This window comes from Mchenga conophoros, linkage group LG6 (genome assembly GCF_057382185.1).
Source record: "Mchenga conophoros isolate Kocher_MC1m ecotype Shallow Benthic linkage group LG6, M_conophoros_male_GT1.1, whole genome shotgun sequence".
In the NCBI taxonomy this organism is placed as follows: domain Eukaryota; kingdom Metazoa; phylum Chordata; class Actinopteri; order Cichliformes; family Cichlidae; genus Mchenga; species Mchenga conophoros.
Genome location: NC_140531.1, coordinates 27,343,243 through 27,363,224, shown reverse-complemented (window position 1 = coordinate 27,363,224; position 19,982 = coordinate 27,343,243). Strand labels below are relative to the sequence as shown.

Sequence of the window (19,982 nt, the reverse complement as noted above, 5' to 3'; positions counted from 1 at the left end):
TGCAGACGGAACCGGAAGCTCCGCTAGTCACAACTTCCACACATGTGTAATTGGGGATAGAGTTGGCCTCTCGTGGTGTTCTGTGTACAGTTGTTATACCATTATTAAGTTTTACCAAACAGCAGCTGAACACGAGCGTTTAACGGCTGCTTCGACGAGATGGCGGAGATCGTTCAGCAGCGGATCGAGGACAGAATCCCTGAGCTGGAGCAGCTGGAGAGAGTGGGACTGTTCACCAAGAAAGAAGTCAAGTAAGGCAGCACCGAGCCTTTACACGCTGTGTCTTCCAGGAAAATAGCAAAAGAGGTGATGGGTGAGCCCATCACGTTCTCTCGGACGCACTCTCAGAGAGGGCCTCGAACCTGTGAAATATTTAATTATTTACATTACAGGGCCGAGAAACTGCGAGAGATGAAGCTGAGAAAGTCTATTGATCATCTTCTTGTTCTCCAAAAAAAAAAAACCCCAACAAAAAACGGTTTTTACTACTGATTAAATTTTGGATGATTTAGAGAAAAAAAATTCCCCAAAATAAAGAGCAAATATAGTTAAGTGCTTAATCTGGGCAGCTGAACTTAACTTTTTGACATCTATAGTTAGCAGAAATACATGGAAGATATCGTCCTGAAGATTTAAGGAGGAAATATTGAAGATCCCTTTTGCAGATAGTTGCACATCTACATCCTTAATTAAAATCAGTGTTAGGGTTGTGAATCTCAAAGTAACTGGTGATGATCAATACATTATAGGAATATCGATACATCACCATATTTGTGTAACATCACAATAGAAATCAGCACTTGTCAGGAGAATTCCTTCTGTCTTAAACACCCCAACAAGTCATCACTTTCCAACACTTGACCTCTTCTTCAGAAGTCTCTTGGACACAGCTCTATTTTCTTTACTGGGTGTATTTATTACAGAAGCTGTAGTAGTCGGGCAAGAAGTTTGATACAGGAATGGCACAGAGAATGAAAGATCTGGTGCAGACTACGCGTTGTGCTTCTGTAGTACTCCCAGGGTGATTTGAAGCCAGGCAAAGGAAAGAAAATTAACTCAGGAAGTCCAGCGTCACAGAATATGCTACCTTGATACCACTTTTCTACTCTAGTTAGGCATCAATGCACTTTCTAGTATAACTTTCATTCACAAAATCACGCATGTTTGTTTGAGTGCTTTTTTTCTGCCATGCATGTATGGCACACTGTCTTGCCCAAGGATACATGCAGACTAAAGGAGCCAGGACTCCAACCACGGATCTTCTGACTGCTGGACAACCAGCTCTACCTCCTGAGCCACAGCTGTTGTGGGGGTTAAACTTTTATCTACTAGGAGTTATTCCCTTTACTAATAATGAGGCTAATGTTTAAATAATCTCCTTAAGCGTAAAACTAGGCTCCAGATTGCTTTAAATACAGTTTTTCTACTGTTGGATTTTTATGATGTCAGAAAGAGCAAATAATACCCAGCCCTGTACCCTCTTTCACCTGCTGTTCAATCGTCCTGTTTGCAATGAGCAGCCAATGAGCAGAAAGCTGACCTAATGGAAAGCTCTGCTTTAAATTCAGTTGATCAGTCCTATAATTTGATTTCCTGTGTGGTCTGAAGTTCAAACTGAGCATCTGAATATGGAACAAAGGTGATATAAATGACGTAGCATGGTAGCTGGTCTAAGTATTTCAGAAACTGGTAATTTACCTTGATTTTCTTATGCAGCTATCTGTAGAGATTGTTCTGAATAAGAGAAGCTATTGAGTGAGTGACAGTTCTCTGGGTGAAAATGCTCAAATAACCAGTTGTTTCAACCAAGGTATGCAGAAGAGCATCTCTGAACGCACAATATGTTGAATCTCGAAGCAGCAGAAGACCACACCAGGTGTCACTGTCAGCTAAGAACACTAAACTGAGGCTACAGTCTGCTCAAGCTCGCCATAATTGAACATTAGAAATTCAAAGAAGTGTTTGCGGGTCTGTTGACCCAGTTTGATGTAACACCATGAAAGCCCTAATCCATCCTGCCCTGTATTAACGTTTCAAGATGGCGGTGGTGTAATGGTGAAACTGAAGCTACAATTCACACGGGGTCATTTTCTTGGCACACTTTAGCCCCAACTGAGCATCGTTTAAATGCTACAGCCTGCTGACCATGTACGTTCCTTTGGGACCATAGTGTACCCATTGTTTTGGCTGCTTCCAGAAGAATAATATATACTGTGTCTCAAAGTTCAGATCTTTCCAAACCAGCTTCTTGAACATGACAGTGAGTTTACTGTATTCAAATGGCCTCCACGGTCATCAAATGTACGGGTCATGGATGTTCTCTGACAAACTGCAGCAACTATGTGATGCTATCATGTCAGTACGGGCTAAAATCTCTGAGGACTGTCTCCAGCATCTTGTTAAATCTATGCCCCAAAGACGTAAAGCAGTTCTGAGGATAAAAGGGGTCCAGTGTTAGCAAGGTGCACCTAAAAACTGCCCGTGAGTGTAAATTCAGTGTACAAAAAATGCATTTTATGCTGTATTTCCTAAAATTGACTTCGAAATGTCCCATTCTTCTTTTGTGCTTTCTTTTCTCCTAATAAAAAAACTGTTGGTCAGTATTAAAATTTCCATGTGAAAATATTCCCGTGTGTGTTTATGCAAGTCCTTCTCACTGATTCAACATTATTCTTCTGTTCTATTTTTCATTTAGATCAATAATCAAGAGGGTAACAGCCCTGGAGTACAAGCTTCACAGGCTGATCGTAAATAAGGAGGACTTCATTGCATACATTCAGGTAGGGGGCTGTGATGATACATCATGTTTCTTCTAAGTTTCAATAAATAAGTAAAGATCGTGAATCATGTTCAGAGACTCTCCTTTTGTTTATAGTATGAAATCAACGTTTTAGAGCTGATCAAGAAGAGAAGAGCAGTAAGTATCCTACATACCGAATCTGGTATTTTAAGCTCATGTGATTAAAAACTATATTTGTCAGGAAACCACACCTGAGAGTGACTCTACTATCCTTTTCATTTTCAGCACATACACTACCAGTTCAAGCGAGAGGAGATTGAGTACCCCATCATCCACAGAATAAATAGCATCTTTAAAAGAGCAACAAATAAGTGGAAGGTAGTGTAAATAGAGCATTTGTAATCTGTAATTATTATTCTGTATGGTTGTAATAATTAATTTATAACATCAGATTATTAAATTCAGCCATGTGTATCGAATATTTGTAACATTTTTAGACATTTTTTCCTCTAAATTTGTATGATATTATCTAATGTGTAACTGAGCCATTGCTGGAAAGTAATATGATGCTTTTTGTTAACAAACATGGCAAAAAAAAAAAAAGTTAAAATTGTAGATTTTTACATTGGATTTAAATTTACAAAAGGAATGAAAGCCGAAAGGAGTGAAGAGTCACACGTCTTCTTTCCCCCGCAGGATGATGTGCAGCTATGGCTCTCACACGTTGCTTTCTGTAAGAAATGGGTATGTAAAGATCTCATCACTTGCCTTCAAGTCAGATAAGTCTGCTCTACACCGTGTCTTCTCATTCTTATAATGATCCCTTTCACTCATCAGGCCACCAAGAGCCAAATCAGCAAGGTGTTCTCAGCCATGCTTGCCATCCATCCTGACAAACCAGGTACAGAAGAAAGGGGGCATTACAAACACACTGCAATTTGCCGATGTTTAGTGGCTGGAAATGTGCGTTAAAATAAATTAAACCAAGGCAGGAAATCTGTGATTGCAATCTTGGAGATGACCAAGACGAATGCTGTTAATAAACACTGTTTCCGTCCCGCTTTAGCTCTGTGGATCATGGCTGCCAAGAGCGAGCTGGAGGATAGAAATTCTTCTGAGAGCGCCAGACACCTGTTTCTGAGGGCGCTGCGATTCCACCCAAATGATAAGAAAGTCTACCAGGAGGTAAAAGATGCCAAATATCTTCTTTTTATTATTGATATTTAAGGTAACCCAGACTTAAAACTTTAAGCAACAGTTTATTCATTTAAAACATGCTCGTCTAAAATCCTCCAACCACTCTGTGTTAGTATTTCCGTATGGAGCTGCTGCATTGTGAGAAACTGAGGAAGCAGAAGATTCAGCTGGAGCAGGCTCAGATGGACCTGGTGAGCGTGAAACAAAGCAAACACAAAACAGTAGGAAGTAAGCGCGTGCATATGCTGCTCGTTGTATTTAAAACTCACTGTTCACACCTTCCAGGGTGAATATGAATTTTCTCCAGAGATCCTGAGTGGTAAACTGGCTGAGGTTGTATACAAAGATGCTACAGGGAAAATCAAAGGTAAGCTTGTCAATGGTTATTCACAGGCCTGTGCAAATATGAGAAAATATAAAATAACTTAAGTGTTTATGCTGCAAATACATTTGAATATTAAGAGCAGCATAATGCTGTCGCACTCTCTCCTGTAGCCTCCAACGCACATAGGGTCTTAACTGCTCCTCAAGACCCAGATGTTAGAAAATTCCAGGTGTAACAGAGAATATTAAAAAACAAACTCTTAATGCTAAAGTGCAGTTGTGTTGTGTGTTAAGAAAACAGCTCAGCTTTTATAAATCGCCGTAAAACTAAGCACACCTGTGTACACTATATAGGGATTGTGCTTGCATGATCTTTAGGCCTGTTTAGTAAATCTGGGCTTTAAAAATAACACATTTATTGTTTAAATAAAATGCACATAATTTGTAGAGCCGTAGATTTAAACTCTTTCTGCAAACTGTTATTTATTTAGTTTTTATTTCAGTTCAAGACCACCTATATTGTCATTAAAGTGAATTCCTTTAGCAGTGGGATATGTAAAGACTAAATGGGGATAAGAATTGGCAATTGAAATCAACCCTGAGCACAGGATACCTGTTAAAAAATGCTGAAATCACAGACTTACATATGTGGAAGGACTTTTCATGGAAAAAATGTGTAAGATTTTTATTTTTAATAACAACACCGAAACAAAAGTCCAGACACACCAGTGCACAACTTGAATGCTTTCTGGGATGTGATCATTGTTTGGCAGATCACTTTCATGTATTCTGGCGCAGTCACATTCTTAAAACTGTTCTGGGACGGCGTTCCCACTACGGCGAAGGAGGTTTTGTCTCATAATATTGAATTTATATGTCTGACCTGCTACCTGGGGAAAATTGGACCTTAGTTTAGCTAAATGTGACAACTGTCTATTAAAAATATTTATGGTGGTGAGTAAGAACAAGCCATTGGCTTTGGAAACAACCTAGCGTGTGTCTCTACTTGTGCATCTTTTCATCCTACAGAAGCAGAGTTTGTCATCTCACTTCTGAACATAGCGGCTATTTTTGACTTCACCAAAGACCTCCAGGACTCCATCCTGCAAGAGTAATTTACTTCCAAAAGGCTTTCATTTAACTCTCTTTTACATGAACTCTGAATTCCTCAACTTCCATAGTGTTACCTTTAAGCAGTAACCTCATCTCACCTCTTGTTTCCAGCTTACAGACTAACTACACAGATGACAGCTCCACGTGGGATTTCATGGCTAAGAGGGAGCTGGAGGCCCCAGGAGCAGGAGAGGAGCTCCAGACTGCCAAAGGCAGGGCCTCAGATATAAACCGCAGAGAGGAGCGCTGCTGCCAGGTCTATGAGGAGGGCGTCAAGAGTCTAAACACTGGTAGGAGCTTCCTGATACACAGAGAGAACATATATATTTCAATTTTAAAATGAATTGTTGAGACATGATTTAGACTTTGGTGATTAATTATTAATTGTAACAATCTTCATCTGCAAATGAAGTTGGTGGGTAAACTAAGAAGTACGAGAAAGACGCCACTTTGTTAGGACATCTTACCCCTTTTACGCTCAAACCTCCTTCATTTTTCATGGCACCGATTCAACAAGGTGCTGGAAAATTTCTTCTGAGATTTTAGTTCATGTTGACTTGATAGCATCACACAGCTGCTGCAGATTTGTTGGCTGCACGTCCATGAAGTTAATCTCGTGTTCACCCCCACATCCCAAAGCTGCGGTGACTGCGGAGGCCGTTTGAGTACAGCGAACTCGTCAAGTCACGTCAAGTTTATTTATAAAGCACATTTAAAAACAACCAAGGCTGACCAAAGTGCTGATTTAAGCTTTGTGTCACGTGCCTTGTCTTGCTGGAAGCAGCCATCAGAAGATAGATACACTGTGGTCATAAAGGGTGGTCAGCAACAATACATACGGGTGGGCTGTGGCATTTAAACAATGCTCTGTTGGTATTCAAGGGGCCAAAGTGTGCCTAGAAAACATCTCCCACACCATTATGCCAGCAGCCATAAGTGTTTGTGGATCCATGCTTTCATGTTGTTTATGTGAAATCCTCACCCTGCCATCCAAATGTCACAACAGAAATTGTGACTCAAGATTTTTCCAGTCTTCTGTTGTCCAATTATAGCGAGCCTGTGTGAACTGTAGCCTCAGCTCCCTGTTCTTAGCTGATGGGAGTGTCATCTGTGCATCAGAGATGCTCTTCTGCATCCCACGTCTGTAATGACTTACTGTTGCCTTCCTGTCAGCTTAAAGAAGTCTGGTGTAGTCTCCTCTGATGTCAGAAAGACATTTTTGCCCAGAGACGTGACGCTTACTGGATATTTTCTCTTTTTCTGGCCTTTCTCTGTAAATCCTAGAGATCACTTAAATCACCTTCCTCATTCTTATGTGCAGTTTGAACTTCAGCAGGCCCTCATGAACATGTCTGCGTGCCTACATGCATTGAATTGCTGCCATATGATTGGCTGATTAGGTATTTTCTTTAATGTGCAGCTGAGCGTGTGTGTAGCTTTTTTATGTGTCAATGCACCCATATTACCAAAACAAGAATGATCTCTTCTTGTTCTCTTCTTGTTCTTTTATTTAATTTGCACATGCTGGCAGTGGGTTAAAAGCTTTAATGGAAGAATTTTATTTTGGTCAAAACCTCCAAGAAGGAGCCCAGAAAGTTGTAAAATGTTATCCTTGTTCCTGCATGTATTCATTCACTGCTTCCGTTAGTATAAGAAACTGCTGCTTTGCCTCCCAGAGCCAATGTGGACCTGCTACGTGGCTTTCTTGTTGGAAAGGATGAAAAGGAAGACCAACGTCCAAGAGCTGAAAGAAAAAGTAAGTGAAAAGTCCTTAAGTTTGGCCTGAAGTTATTTCCTCCTCAGGTACGCTGAGAAATGTCAATGGCTTCAGTGTTTTCTGGAGTAAAAACAAGTGTTTGTATCACAGAGGCAGGAGAGGCTGCTGGGAGTGCTGCAGCGTGCCCATGACTGCTCGCTGTTGAAGGAGAATTACTACAAGAACTGGGTGAGATAAAGCCTCTTTTCAATGTGTGAATGGAATTTTAGGCACCCGTAAGCCTGTCTTCTCTTTATTTGAATGATGACCTGTCGGCTCTCATTTCGCTCAAACCACGTTTCGTTTTGGTCGGGTAAGAGCAGCGCCAGGCAAAGTCTGACAGGAACAGCAAAAATCTTTAAAACCTTGCAAGTCGTCTCTTCTTTCAGATATACACTAGCAGAGGTAACACGGAATGAAAATGTAATTGCACTGCACCGAAAACACAACATGTTATTGGAAAAGCAGAAACAACTGAGGCCGACAGCCAGAAGTTACTAACGCACTGACGTTCAGGCAAATGAAACCAGTTCTATGATGATGAGAATCTCAATTAGAATAAAAATGTGGTAATTGTTGGCCTAGTGGTTAGAGGCTAATACCAAGCACTCTGAGTAATTTATGGGTTTGTGTGACTATTATTTAATAGCTGTATTTGTTTGTTAATTTATTTGGTGGTGCGACAAACACACATTGTCCAGCAATAATGAATAACAAAGTAAACAGAGTGCACATTTAGACCCAGCACATGGTGGCTTTATGGATATCCTGGTGGTTGTAAGCCTGTATTTTTTAAATCAATTGCTATGTTTCCTGTGTAGGATTATCAGTTTGTCTGGTAATGGGACTGAAATTGTTTAAAAAAACTGAAAATGGTGATAGTCGAAAAACTCCTTTAACATCAGGTTATATTCAAAAAGGAAACGATACCTTGCATTTTACTGATGTATGAATCAACCAACCTGATGTTGTCCACGTGACCAGCTCCAAATCTTGCTCTCATCGGGAGATGCTGAGGGAGCAGCAAGCGTTGCCATGACAGCCACGCAGCGCTACAGCCAATCAGTGACCATGTGGAGTTTGAGCCTGCAGACGCTGATGGAGCTAGGGAGCCGAGACATAGGCCGGTGTTTCCAGGACGCTCTCAAACACGTTAATCCCAAGGTACACACACACTGGACCGGGAGAGCCACGTTTGCTTTTCTGAAATCACATAATGGGGTTCAGTAATTTTCTCATCTTACACTATCATATAAACACTGTTCAGCACACTGAGTGGCAGCACCGCTTTAATTGTTGTCCTTGGAGAAAAGAGACATATGGATTCACTCACACACATACACACACTAGCCACCAGCAGTGCTGTATAAGTGGGCCATCTCCTTGGCCTAATTAGTCTCTGTTCAGTCATATTAATTTCCTCAACTGTCTTCATCTGCCTGAGCGCACATGAAGGCAGGTGAAAAACTAAATTTAATCGTGCAGATATTTGTGTATCAATTTACCTTTTTTAAAGGTAAAAGCTACCCCAGTGATGAAGCTGGGGGCTGTTATGGTTTAGGGCAGGAATCTGTCACAAGTGTCAAGTGCAGAGAGAATAAAGGGAAACGGTAGACATGCATGTGTATATATTAAAAAGACATTTTGCAGGTTGATGGGGCCAATAAATACGGACCAGGAACAGCAGGTCCAGAATTAGAAACGCATGCAGACGGGTACAAGGAAAGAGGGGACAGAGAAGAAGGTGCCAACTACAGAAGAGAGCAGATAGAAATTAATATCAGTTAATCAGTTCAGTGCAGACAGGAAAAAAAAGGGAGAATATTTATGGAGGCCACGCAGCAGCCTGAGTCTGACCATTAATAATTTGAAGCCCGATTTCCATCTCGGCTCAGTTTGACCTTATAAATTAGCGTTTAGAATTTCTTATGTACTCTTCTGGTCAGTGGTGAATTAAACCTTATCTTACAATCTCTCCTATATTTCAGAGTAGTCAGAACGTTCTTCTTAATTTTTCTGTTGAACCTCCCTCATAGTTGCACAGTTCTGTACAACTATGAATACGCATGCCTCGACTGAGCCGCGGGCCTTTGTAGCAGTGAATAGAATAGCTGATTATTGTTGTGGTGGGGGTTTCATAAGTCCACGGCCCTGAGAAGGAGGATTAGTACAGCTGCTTATTATGCAAGTCTTTTCTTTTGAACAAAACACCCTGTTTGAGCATGGAGAAGTGGCACACACCTCCAGGGTTGGAGGCCTGTGTATCCAACAATGTTAAGTTTCCGCATTGAAAAGCACAGAAGTGCAGATAAATCAATGGTGAAAATGTAAGCACGTTCTTTATCCTGTCATTCTGTACTCATGCCGATTCCAGAAGGTATATTGATCCTTCCCTCCTGGCTGAGAACAGATGCTGCCTGAGTGATTATTCATTTTTAAAATCTCTGCATATAATGGCAAAACCCGGTAACTAATTCTGATCTGAGCTTTGCATGCTCTGACACGTTCACTGGAGACTGAGAAGGCCAAATCCTTTCTGGTTCCTGCTGCTTCTCAAATGTGAATATCAGCTGTAGTGTCATACCGGATGATGCATAGTGTCCCTCACTTGCTATATTTACTTTAAATGATACCAATCCCACTTACGGTACTAGAAAAGATCAGAACTGACCACCCAATTGGTAGCTGTGTTTCTTACAAGCTAGCAATGATGTGCCAGTTTAAAATTGACATTAGTGTTTAATAGAAACACTCAGTCTGATGACAGATATCCCAGGTTGGACTGTCAACACTGCTTAAGTGTTTTAACAGTGAGGCACCTCTAATACAAACTCACGATAATCCAGAAGTTCTTTTATTGACTGTTTTACGTTGTTGTTATTCATCAGTGTTAAGTCGTGAAAGTTTTGTGTCTGAACAAAATGCGTGCGCCTAATGGTTGCTTATTAATGAACAGGCGTAAGGTACATTCACATTTTTTAAGGTGGGTGAAGCTCATTCATGTAACCGCGTCTTGTCTTGACAGGAGAGTCTACCACTGTGGCAGCTGCAGTTTGAGTGGAGCAAGGCCAGCCAGAGTGCCGAGGAGACAGAAGCCATCCTCAAGGTAGTGCACCCGAATCCAGCCGTTTGAACAGCTGCAGTGTGATCTTGCTATAGCCTGCAGCATTTAGAGCAATTTATCCGCTTCATTTTTTGTGGATTTGTTTACACCGATATTTTATCGATAAGAGTTACGCTGGAAACACAGTTTTGAATTGTTAGAAATGAAATGCGCAACATAAGAAGTTAATGTCAGGATAAAATATGATCCTGCACTGTAATATAAAGTACAGCAGGCAGACTGTGATCAGAAAAGGCTGAGTAAGCTAGAGATGAGATAAAGAGTAAACAATAAAAGCTAAAGCAGGCAAGATTAATAGTGTTTTTGCCTCTGAAATGAGGATATGCCTTGCAGACAGTTTGTTCTCTTGCTTGTTCCCAGAGAGGTCTGCTGTCTGCAGTCCCGGCTGTTGCCATGGAGATGAAAGAGTGCTACCTCGATTGGTCCTACTCCACTGGAGGCTACAAGAAGGCGAGGAAGACCTTTACAAGGTGAAAATCAGATAACTCTGTCTGCTCATGTAGTTTTTAATTTAGGTGATGAATGAAGCAGGAACATATAAGTTTAACGGGTCTCAAAGCACTGACCTGCAGGTGCAAAATAAACGTTCAGGATCTTTAATACCTTTTAATTAAATTGCATTTTTCTTATGTAGCTTACAGGAAAACCGCCCATTGTCCAAGGAGTTTTTCACCAGAATGATTCAAATCGAGAAGGAACAAGTACGTATATGAAGCCCAGTGACATCCTCATTCTTCTGCCTGCCACCAACTATAATGTTTATGTTGTACTGACTTCATTGATAGTTTGACACTGGAAAGATACCTTTGATGTTGCTGATAAGTGAAAACAATTAATGTGATTACAATGTTGTTTTTTCAGGAAAATCCAAAGATGAACTATCTGAGGGACTACTATGAGAGGGTGCTGCAGGAGTTCGGCACCTCCAATGAAGGTGAATTTAAATCAGGTTAAGGAGCTGGAATGAACCGGAAAGCTGGTGTTATTTATGCTTTCAGCTCAGCCAGCAAGCTCAAGTTTTAAGACGAATATTAAAGTTTGTGAGCTCATTGCTCCCCATTAATACAAACAGACCCAGGTGGATGCTGGGGTGGTGGAGGGTGTTGAGTTTATCTAGGCACAAACCCCACTGGAACACGAGACACACAATAACTGCACGACAAAACAAGTCAAGACAGAGCTCTTTGTCTTTGTGGCCCGTGAGGGAAGTCAGCCCAGGCCTTCACCTGTCCTTAGCCAACTTCAACTGATTCCTTCGCTACAGCCCTTTTTTTATTGTCAGCAAGCAAGCAATCATTCATGAATGTGCAATTACAAATACATGTGACATTCTTAAGCAGGCATATCTGAACAACATCAGTGTCTATATTCTGTGTGTGTGGGTGTGTGTAGGTGCATGTGTGTGTGTTTACAGCTGTACCATACATAGGCATATGACCTTTCAATGAACTTAAACTGTGTATGAGGTATGCAGAAAGGCAGAAGTAAGCGTCTCGCTAAATGATAAGAACAGGAACTTGCAACAGGTCATGTCTCAGACGAACATTTAAAGGTGTGAAGTCTCGCACTTATAAGAAACAGAACGATTCTGGTTTCTAAAGCTATAATGGAAATGATAACGTCGAGGCTGCTTCCTCTCAACTCATGGTACACACGCGCACACAGAATCTTATCAGACCTAATAAGGATATGATTTTTATCAGCGTACAAATGATTATATATTTCTAAGCACAAATGACAATATAAAAAACATCAATTCCAACAGAGGGGTTGAACAGCAGGAACAGTATTTACAAATTAGAGGAAGAGATTAAAAAAGAGATCGCCAAAACGAGAGGATGTGTCTTTGTATGTTATGTGAGCACAAATCAAATACAGGTTTGGACTGAACAGCTAATCAACAGTTAGAGTTATTTGATCAGACTGAGTCAGAGGACAAGAGTAAAACACGTTCAAGAGAATCTGTATCGCTAAAGAACAAAGTTAGACGAGATGGAAAATACCGGGCCACCTCCATATTGCACCTACAGGAGCTGCTCAGCCATGGAAACCCATGGCATGAAGGTCTCGGTGCATTATGTGCCCTTGCACTTGGTGACCCAACTCACAACAACAATCACCTCAACGCACTCAGTTTGACCTATATATTAAAGGAAAAAATAAATAGTATTATGCAGAAAACAACAACAATCAAATGATCCCCTTTGAGCAAGCACTTGGCAACAGTGGGGAGGAAAAACTCCCTTGTGACAGGAAGAAACCGCTGGCAGAGCCAGGCTCAGGGAGGAAGACAGTGAGTGGCATGTTACAGTATCACACTTGTAATGCTATAAGCTCTATAGAGATGTGGCTCAATACTTCTGTCCTTGTAGTGTAAAAGTATGGATAGATACAATTAGATTAAGAACCTTTAGGTTTTTTGTTTTTTTTAAACATAACTGTTTCCTGTTTCGTTTTTCTAAAGATCTGTGGCTGCAGTACATCCGCGAGGAACTCGGACCCCTCGGTCAGCCAGAGAACTGTGGAAAGATCCACTGGAGAGCCATGAAGTTTCTGGAAGGAGAGAGTGTAGAAAGATTCATTTCCAAACATGCACTCCTTCAGACTGGACACTTATAAGTAGCAGAAAAACAAGGCTGTGAGTTCAGACAACAAATACCTTGTGGAGGTTTGTCAGCTGACGAACAAGCACGTTTCTGAGTGATTCTTCCTCCCAGTCTAATTGAAGACTGGTCCCGTGCTGAATTTCTTTCGTTCCCAGCTTTGCAGTTTCTGTTGTTTGCGGTTCATTCAAAATAAACCTGCTCGTTCCTCTTTAAAGGTTCCAGCCATGTTACAAGAACAATTCTCATTTTCACAGACTTGTTTTTTTCTTATCGATTGCAGCCGTAATTTACAACAGGTGTTCGTTTTTGTTTTAAGGTCTGTGCTGCGTTTGTTAACCCCACAGTAATGACGCCCAGAGTCATTAAATACACGTTTGTCATTTTGAGAAGATAAATTTTAATGCTGTTATGAAGATGATATTAAAACAGTCTTTCATTCTTGGGTGTTTTCTCGGGTTATGGTCTGTCTGACGCAGTAAACTTACACAACCACTTTTTTCTTAACGAAGCAGTCATGTAACGGTAGCTCTCACTGTTCCAACACTTATAGATTGGAGCGGTTATTTTGATAAAAACATCCTTTTATCCTCTGAAGCATACTTTGCATCACACATTGTTTGCTGTTAGTATCAAGTATCACTTAATTCTCACCTTTTATGGTACAAAATGTTGCCTTTAAAGGTCACAAACCATAAATACGAAGCAGCAGCAGCAGTACTCTGTGAGGGAATAGCACATGTATGTTGAGTTCAAGGCCAACTAAAAGGGAAAAAACCCACACCTGCCAACATCAAAATATATTTACAGTGTGTAAGGACACTTTAAATTGTTACAGTTTATACAGCAATGTAGGAAAGTTATGAGGTATAACAATATTAATGGAAAAAGCTTATAAATAGATCATGTTACACATTAAAATCTAGTAGAAAATACACATGTAGACCTACAGTATCAAATTGTATCACTAGACAAAAGCATGTTTAACTGAAAATGATAAATACAGAGAGCGTGCGGGTGTTTACTCTTCACACCCTACAGGTTGTTAACATGAGGTCCATGTGGCAGTTTTGGGGGGAGCTTGAGATAAATTAATGACAGTCCTCTGTAGAAGATCTTTGAGACAAAACTACATCATCTCTGTCCTGAACTGACTTTTCATTGAATGAAAATATTAATTAAGGCAGAAAGTGGTATGTTTAATGATCCCACTACAAAAACAAGCAGAGCTGCAAATTTCTCTGTAAGTGGAGTTGAGCTACTTGGGTTTCCTGTTTCTAAAATTTGGGTGGGGTGGGGGGAAGCTAACCTGAGAAATATTAATGCAGTGAGGGGTACATTTTACTCTGCAGCTTCAGTCTGCAAAATCTGCAATAGAGTGCAAGGGGAGCCATATCAGCTCATGATGGTCTTTAAGGATTTATAACCCTTAAATTTGTGGAAACTGTTACAATTTCAGTATTTTAGCTATTAAAAGAAAAAAAAGTTAACATTTTATGAATATCAACAGACGAATTTCAACTTCAATCTATTGTAGCCTTTTAAAAATAGTTGGACGCTTATTAGAAGGCGTGTACTTCAGCACGTTTTAACCTACAAAACATGTTTAGGAAAAAAAGTTGGACCACATTTTAAAACAGTTAAAAATGAACTTAATATCTTGATGATCTTTAGTGTTTTCCACATTTCTACCACTTTTCTTATTTTAGGAATAAATACAGTATATGCTTGTATGTGTTCCCCCGCCAAAAAACACAAAGAAAAACCTGAAACTATACTAACGTACCTTCCATGAACACCAAAACCGAGAACCACGACTCCTGTGAGCATTTCTAATGTACCCAAAATTCTGGTTACATCACCTCCCACATGCCAACCCCAGCCCTCCACATCACACATCTTCAGAGCTTTTTAAAGAAGATGTAGGTGAAGAGTACCAACACGCCAGCAGACAACAGCCCAATCACAAACTGGTGGATGGTGATGACGTTCTCCAAGGCGTGGATGCGCTCCTCCATCGCACTGGTGTGGATGTAGTCATAGATGGAGACCCCGATGCTCCACACCGCCCATACGGCATCCACCAGCGCCTTCATGGTGGGAGAAACCATTGAGAGGGCCGCCTGCAGCTGGACGCCCACCGCATCCGCTGCTTATTGGCCCCTGCTGCACTAAAGAGAGAGCAAGAGAAGAGGGTGACACATGGTGCAGCGAGGAGATGGCGATGTGTGGGCATAATGACTGCCTGTGAAACGGCAAATACAGTTAAAGCTCTACAGCCACGAACAGAAAACATCACACAAATCAGGTTTTAAATAAACCAAACTACTGAAAAATCTGAGGGTTTCTGTGTGGAGTTTGCATTTTCTCCACGTGCCTGTGTGGGATCTTTCTGGCTACTTGGACTTCCTCCCACAGTCCACAGACATAAAGGTGAAAGAAAGGTGTAAATGCTAGTCTATGTTTTAGCCTGCAACACAACCACCTACCTGTGGAGTGAGCTCCAGCCACACCAAGACCCTGAATTTTGTTTTGTTTAATTTATTCAGGACACCTTCAGATTTAGTTTGTGTATCTGAAAAGGAGTGGGAAGACATGCACATCCACTTGGATAAGACAAGGAAAATGGATGGATGGATAGCTGTCTGCAAGTGAAACTCTTCTGTTTAAGCGATTGAGGTACGTTAATAATTATCATGCAATTACTGTATTTTTTAAATTAATTTAATAATGATAAAGACAATTTGCTTTTTACCTTCAGAATAAACAATTGTATAATATTAATGATAATTTGTTTTTCGATATTATTGCATTCTATTGTATCCAACAGAGAACTTTAATATATTCTCCTGAGAACCAGCCTATTCATTTATGTCCTCTGTAATGGACATTTCGTCTTGGTCTCTATCTTTTGACTTATTTGAGATATCTTACTACCTCCTTGCTTTCCACTGATATCGCATGTGTTTGGGTTGCCTCTATTACCTCCAAAAAGGAAGAAAATCACAAAAAAATATGCCCAACATGAAGTCTAAAATGAAATTGGAAAAATAAATAAAATAAAATAAAAACAAAAATAAAACAAAACTCAAAAATTTAAGGATTAAGTCGGAACCATCAACATGTTTTATGCTGATAGATAAATACCCCCTGTGCTCAAGTACACACTTTTATAATTTACTCTACCAACTCACAGCTAAAAATTAAACATTTACTGCGTGATTTTTATTTCACTGAAACAAAAGCGATGACTTTAAATTATATATTTTTTTATTTTGCTAATGAAATAACCAGATAACGACTTTTTTAACGAATGAAACTAACCCAGTTTTTAACTCTTGACACAAAAACGATCAACTACTGATATATTCCTTTTTAAACTTTCGTATCTTTTTCGCACTTTTTACTGAAAACAACGCGAACCTTACTCCAACGCGCGATGACGTCACGCACCCACTGGATTCTTGGCATTACGAGCATGACAGCGTTTGGCCTTGTGGGATCAGTAACCTCGCAAACCTCACGCCTAATCCACAGTTTGAGGGGGGACGTGTTGTTGTGTTGCGCACAAACCGCTCAGGCTGTAACACTAACGCGACGAAGACGTTTCCGAAACGGAGCCAAAACTCACCGACAAGTGTCAGATGCTACAGCGATGATGAGGCCGATGATGAACATCCGTCCTGCTGTTTCTGGAGTAATGAATTATCTTGTTTATGTGGCAAACCTGCGTGTTCTTGTCAGGAACCAAATCGGTCATTGCTGGTTGGCGAGAAGTCCACCTCGATCGGAGGCATCGCTTCCGGACCGAACCTTTAAAATTAAATAGTTATCTATTTAAATCGATAATAGCAAAACTCAATGAGGGAATGAGGCCACGGCAACAGATATATTTATTGGAGAAAGGCTCTAACACCTGAATACACCGGGTTAAAGTTATCATTGATTTTCTTATTAATAATAGCTTCTTTAGTACCGAGCGTCAGGTCATACGTTTATTTTGATAAGAAATCCTCCAATTTCCGGTGTTATTACTATGGGCTTTTGAAGTGAGGTGAAGCAGCTGACTGATGCCTTGTGAGGGCGTCACACAGGAGCGTCAGCAGCAAGACTAAAAGTGGAGCATGAGTTTAGGACCGAGTAGAACTCAACAGAACTGAATAAATGATCAGAACAGAGAGAACAATCACGCACAAACATTGAAAACTTTCACACAAGATTCAAACTCATCATTAAAAACGACACAGGGGCAAAAAGGACAAATCAGATGTACAAAGCCAGCATGAGAACAGCTGCAGCTGTACTTAAAGGGAAGTCCTCCATCAGGGCTGCAGCCTGTTTGATCCCACTTCCTGCCCTTTAATTATGGCTTCCTCTAATACACATCTCACCAAAAATCTGGGGCCATCAGTAGTAACGGAAAGAAAGACAGATACTTCCACAAGGAAATTCGGTGTGTTACAGCAGCAGCACCATAAATAATAATAATGATAACAGTGAAATTAACAATAAAACCACTATTATTGAAAGTACCACAGCCACACGTCAAAGGCCTTATGATGCAAGGGAGTGCAGTTTTTTATGCAACATTGAGAGAATAGGATTTTCAGTATAAGTGGGATTAAATAAAAAAAATAACACTGAAAATGTGCAAGAGACAATTCCAGCAAAGAGCAGTGCAAATGGCATTACCATGCACACTATAAGTCTGACAAACAACAGGAAGGAGGTTTGATATAGAGGTATGTGTGTGTGGACAGGTGTGATCACCTGTCACCACAAAAAGGAGAGCTGCTATAAAGTTTAAAAGGGAAGGGTAGGAATGACTTCCCAGAACATTCATTATGGTAGTGGGATTGAAGAAGTTTGAGGGAGAAGTGTGTCCCGCTCCGTATTGTGCAGTAGGAGAGGGGGAGGTAGTTTGTCTGTGATGGAGAGCTGGTTGTCCAGTGACCTCTTGACCCTCACCGAGCTGCTCCAACATCTTATTAACCCTTTTCCTCGCGTCCTGTCCACTTCTCATGCAATCCATGGCACTAATGAAACCATATTTCAACTAAAAATAAACATTTTAGCACTGGATTATAATTTAATGTTTTAGTGTTCATGTATTCTGATCAGGCACCGATGATAATACCAAACCTTAACCTCTGAACCTCAGAAACTAGATTCAGTATTCTTTACTGTCATCAAAACAAAATGAAGACAGTACTCCTTCACATTATGCAAAAAACTTGAATGTAATAGAAAATACAATATTTATATACAATTTATTGAAAATATAATAGATGTCAGAGATATAGAATATAGTAGGCCTATCACACGTCAAATAGATGTGATATGTAATATAGACTATTGTGTGTAAGTAATGTAGAACAAAATGTAAAAGATCAAAGGAGAATGAAATGTTGCTGAGAGAATAATCAAACAATATAGTAAAAATATAACGAAATAAACGAATATAACTAACTGCAAAAGAGCTGAAAACGAAAGAACAAACAGAAGCAAAAGACGCAAAGAACATGAGATGAACTGAAGAGAATACCAACAGATATTTGACCAGAGTGAGTAAATGAAGTCAGAGAGGCTGGAATAATGGCCCACAGAGCACTATAACTAAACACACACCCGTCATGATCTCACTGAAAATACTTAACGGAGCCACGGACTGAATCCAGCTGTCACGCCGTAATTACCACCTGCTGGGGAGCGACACGTGATCGGTGATCTGCGTGAAACAATACAGGTTACATTTGAAACATACACAGAACGATGAAGTGTCACGTCACGCTGCAGCCAGCAGGTGTCGCGGCACACTAACGCGTTGCCGGTCGGGGAGGTAACGGGAGAGGTGTGATGAACCTGGGATGTATATAGCCTCCCGCACAGCATCGGTAAAAGGGGAACACCTTGAGAGAGGCGCAGACGAGCCGCCGCGGAGCCGCCGGACACCGCAGCTGAGCGCGGGGGCCTCTGTGGCGCATGTGGACGGGCAAGCCAACGCACCGCAGGAATGTGTGCAGTTCAGAAGCAAACGCACATGCTCGGGTTTTTACTCTGTATGTGGTGCTCGATCGTTTTCAGGTCCTCGGGCAGTGTAGTAAAGACTACGGGGTCACTTTGCTGTGCCGCTGTCGGAAACCTATAATTGGAAACGAGCCAGTGACGCGCTGAAAATAACCAGGTTAGCACTTAGTACCGGTCCATTTTGGGGAGGGCCCAACACGAGGGCGCAGCACCATATATCAGCTCTTTCCAGCTGTTTGGGAATATCCTGCTCTAGAAAAGCTGCAGCACGGCGGCAGCAGCAGCGGCGCAAGCAGGGTGCCTTTTTCTCCCGCCCCCCATTCCAGAATGGATATTGGGTGAGTGGCTGGGTGCGCACTGGGGGATCTCTCGTTGGGAAACGCAAAAGCTGTCTCTCCCTCTCTCTCTCGTTTTTTTCTTGAAGGAAGGGAGGGAGGGCGGGAGGTGGGAGACTGGCACAAGGCTCGACACTGTTGCGTCTGCATGTTTTTTCTCTTTGGACAGACAGGAAAAAAGATGGACCAGGGGGACTGTCCGACTTATTCCATAAGACAGTTCCCGGCCCCCACCCCCCCAAAAGGATAATCTTGCTCAATTTGGGATGCGTGCAACACCAAGTGATCACATATTACTTGGGCGGCGGTGGTGCTGGTGGTGGATGGACGGTGAAGTTCAACTTCGCATGCAGACGCGATCTCCTCCAGGCAGCCAGACAAACCCACCAGACAGTCGGCGCGTATTACGTGAAGAGGTCTCCATATGGGCTATGGGATGCGAACACCTGCCCGGTACACAGGTAACTACAATCCGACGGTGTCGCCTACTTCTTCGAACACCGACAGGCAGCAGATTAGAGGGTATGTATGAACAGGCGCAGATTAAATCTTCTCTTATTTGCTCTGAAAGTGAAATCGTGCAGTCGAGAGATATTTCGGTATGTAAACCTCTGGAGTTTCCTCCTCATGCAGTCCCCGGCGACGGGACTGATGATAGTGTGTCAGAGGCTGGGTCTTTGCGGGCAAGGTGAGTCCTCATTTCATTCAACTGGCCTACAAAGTCCCAGTTTCTGGCTCATGTGACCCCCCAAGTCATAGACAA

At 41.3% G+C, this 19,982-nt stretch overlaps 1 protein-coding gene and 2 long non-coding RNA genes across 3 annotated transcripts in view; 2 read left to right on the top strand and 1 right to left on the bottom strand.

Annotated features, from left to right (window-relative positions):
- On the top strand, positions 1–13,301 carry utp6 (UTP6 small subunit processome component). The gene is made up of 19 exons (XM_085277189.1): positions 1–251; positions 2,696–2,780; positions 2,876–2,917; positions 3,026–3,118; positions 3,437–3,484; positions 3,578–3,641; positions 3,807–3,925; positions 4,051–4,128; positions 4,223–4,304; positions 5,291–5,372; positions 5,486–5,664; positions 7,051–7,130; positions 7,242–7,319; positions 8,115–8,294; positions 10,156–10,236; positions 10,615–10,724; positions 10,889–10,955; positions 11,116–11,188; positions 12,719–13,301. The coding sequence occupies exons 1-19, from the start codon at positions 160–162 to the stop codon at positions 12,871–12,873; spliced, it is 1,788 nt and encodes a 595-aa protein (XP_085133315.1). The 5' UTR covers positions 1–159; the 3' UTR covers positions 12,874–13,301.
- On the bottom strand, positions 13,234–16,646 carry LOC146572786 (uncharacterized). The gene is made up of 2 exons (XR_014892753.1): positions 16,489–16,646; positions 13,234–15,028 (listed from the first exon to the last, which is right to left on the bottom strand). It is a non-coding gene; the product is annotated as an uncharacterized LOC146572786 (long non-coding RNA).
- Positions 16,647–18,764: 2,118 nt separating this feature from the next.
- LOC146572785 (uncharacterized) overlaps positions 18,765–19,982 on the top strand; it is a 42,549-nt gene continuing 41,331 nt past the window's right edge. Inside the window, exon 1 of the long non-coding RNA XR_014892752.1 lies at positions 18,765–19,741. This is a non-coding gene — a long non-coding RNA (uncharacterized LOC146572785). The remainder of the gene's footprint in view (positions 19,742–19,982) is intronic.

Excerpts from the sequence above, each read along its gene's own strand:
- utp6 (XM_085277189.1), top strand. The coding sequence starts at position 160 with ATGGCGGAGATCGTTCAGCAGCGGATCGAGGACAGAATCCCTGAGCTG. Across the intron at positions 3,485-3,577 it reads TTGCTTTCTGTAAGAAATGG|GCCACCAAGAGCCAAATCAG; the intron begins GTATGTAAAGAT and ends TTCACTCATCAG. Across the intron at positions 10,237-10,614 it reads AGACAGAAGCCATCCTCAAG|AGAGGTCTGCTGTCTGCAGT; the intron begins GTAGTGCACCCG and ends GCTTGTTCCCAG.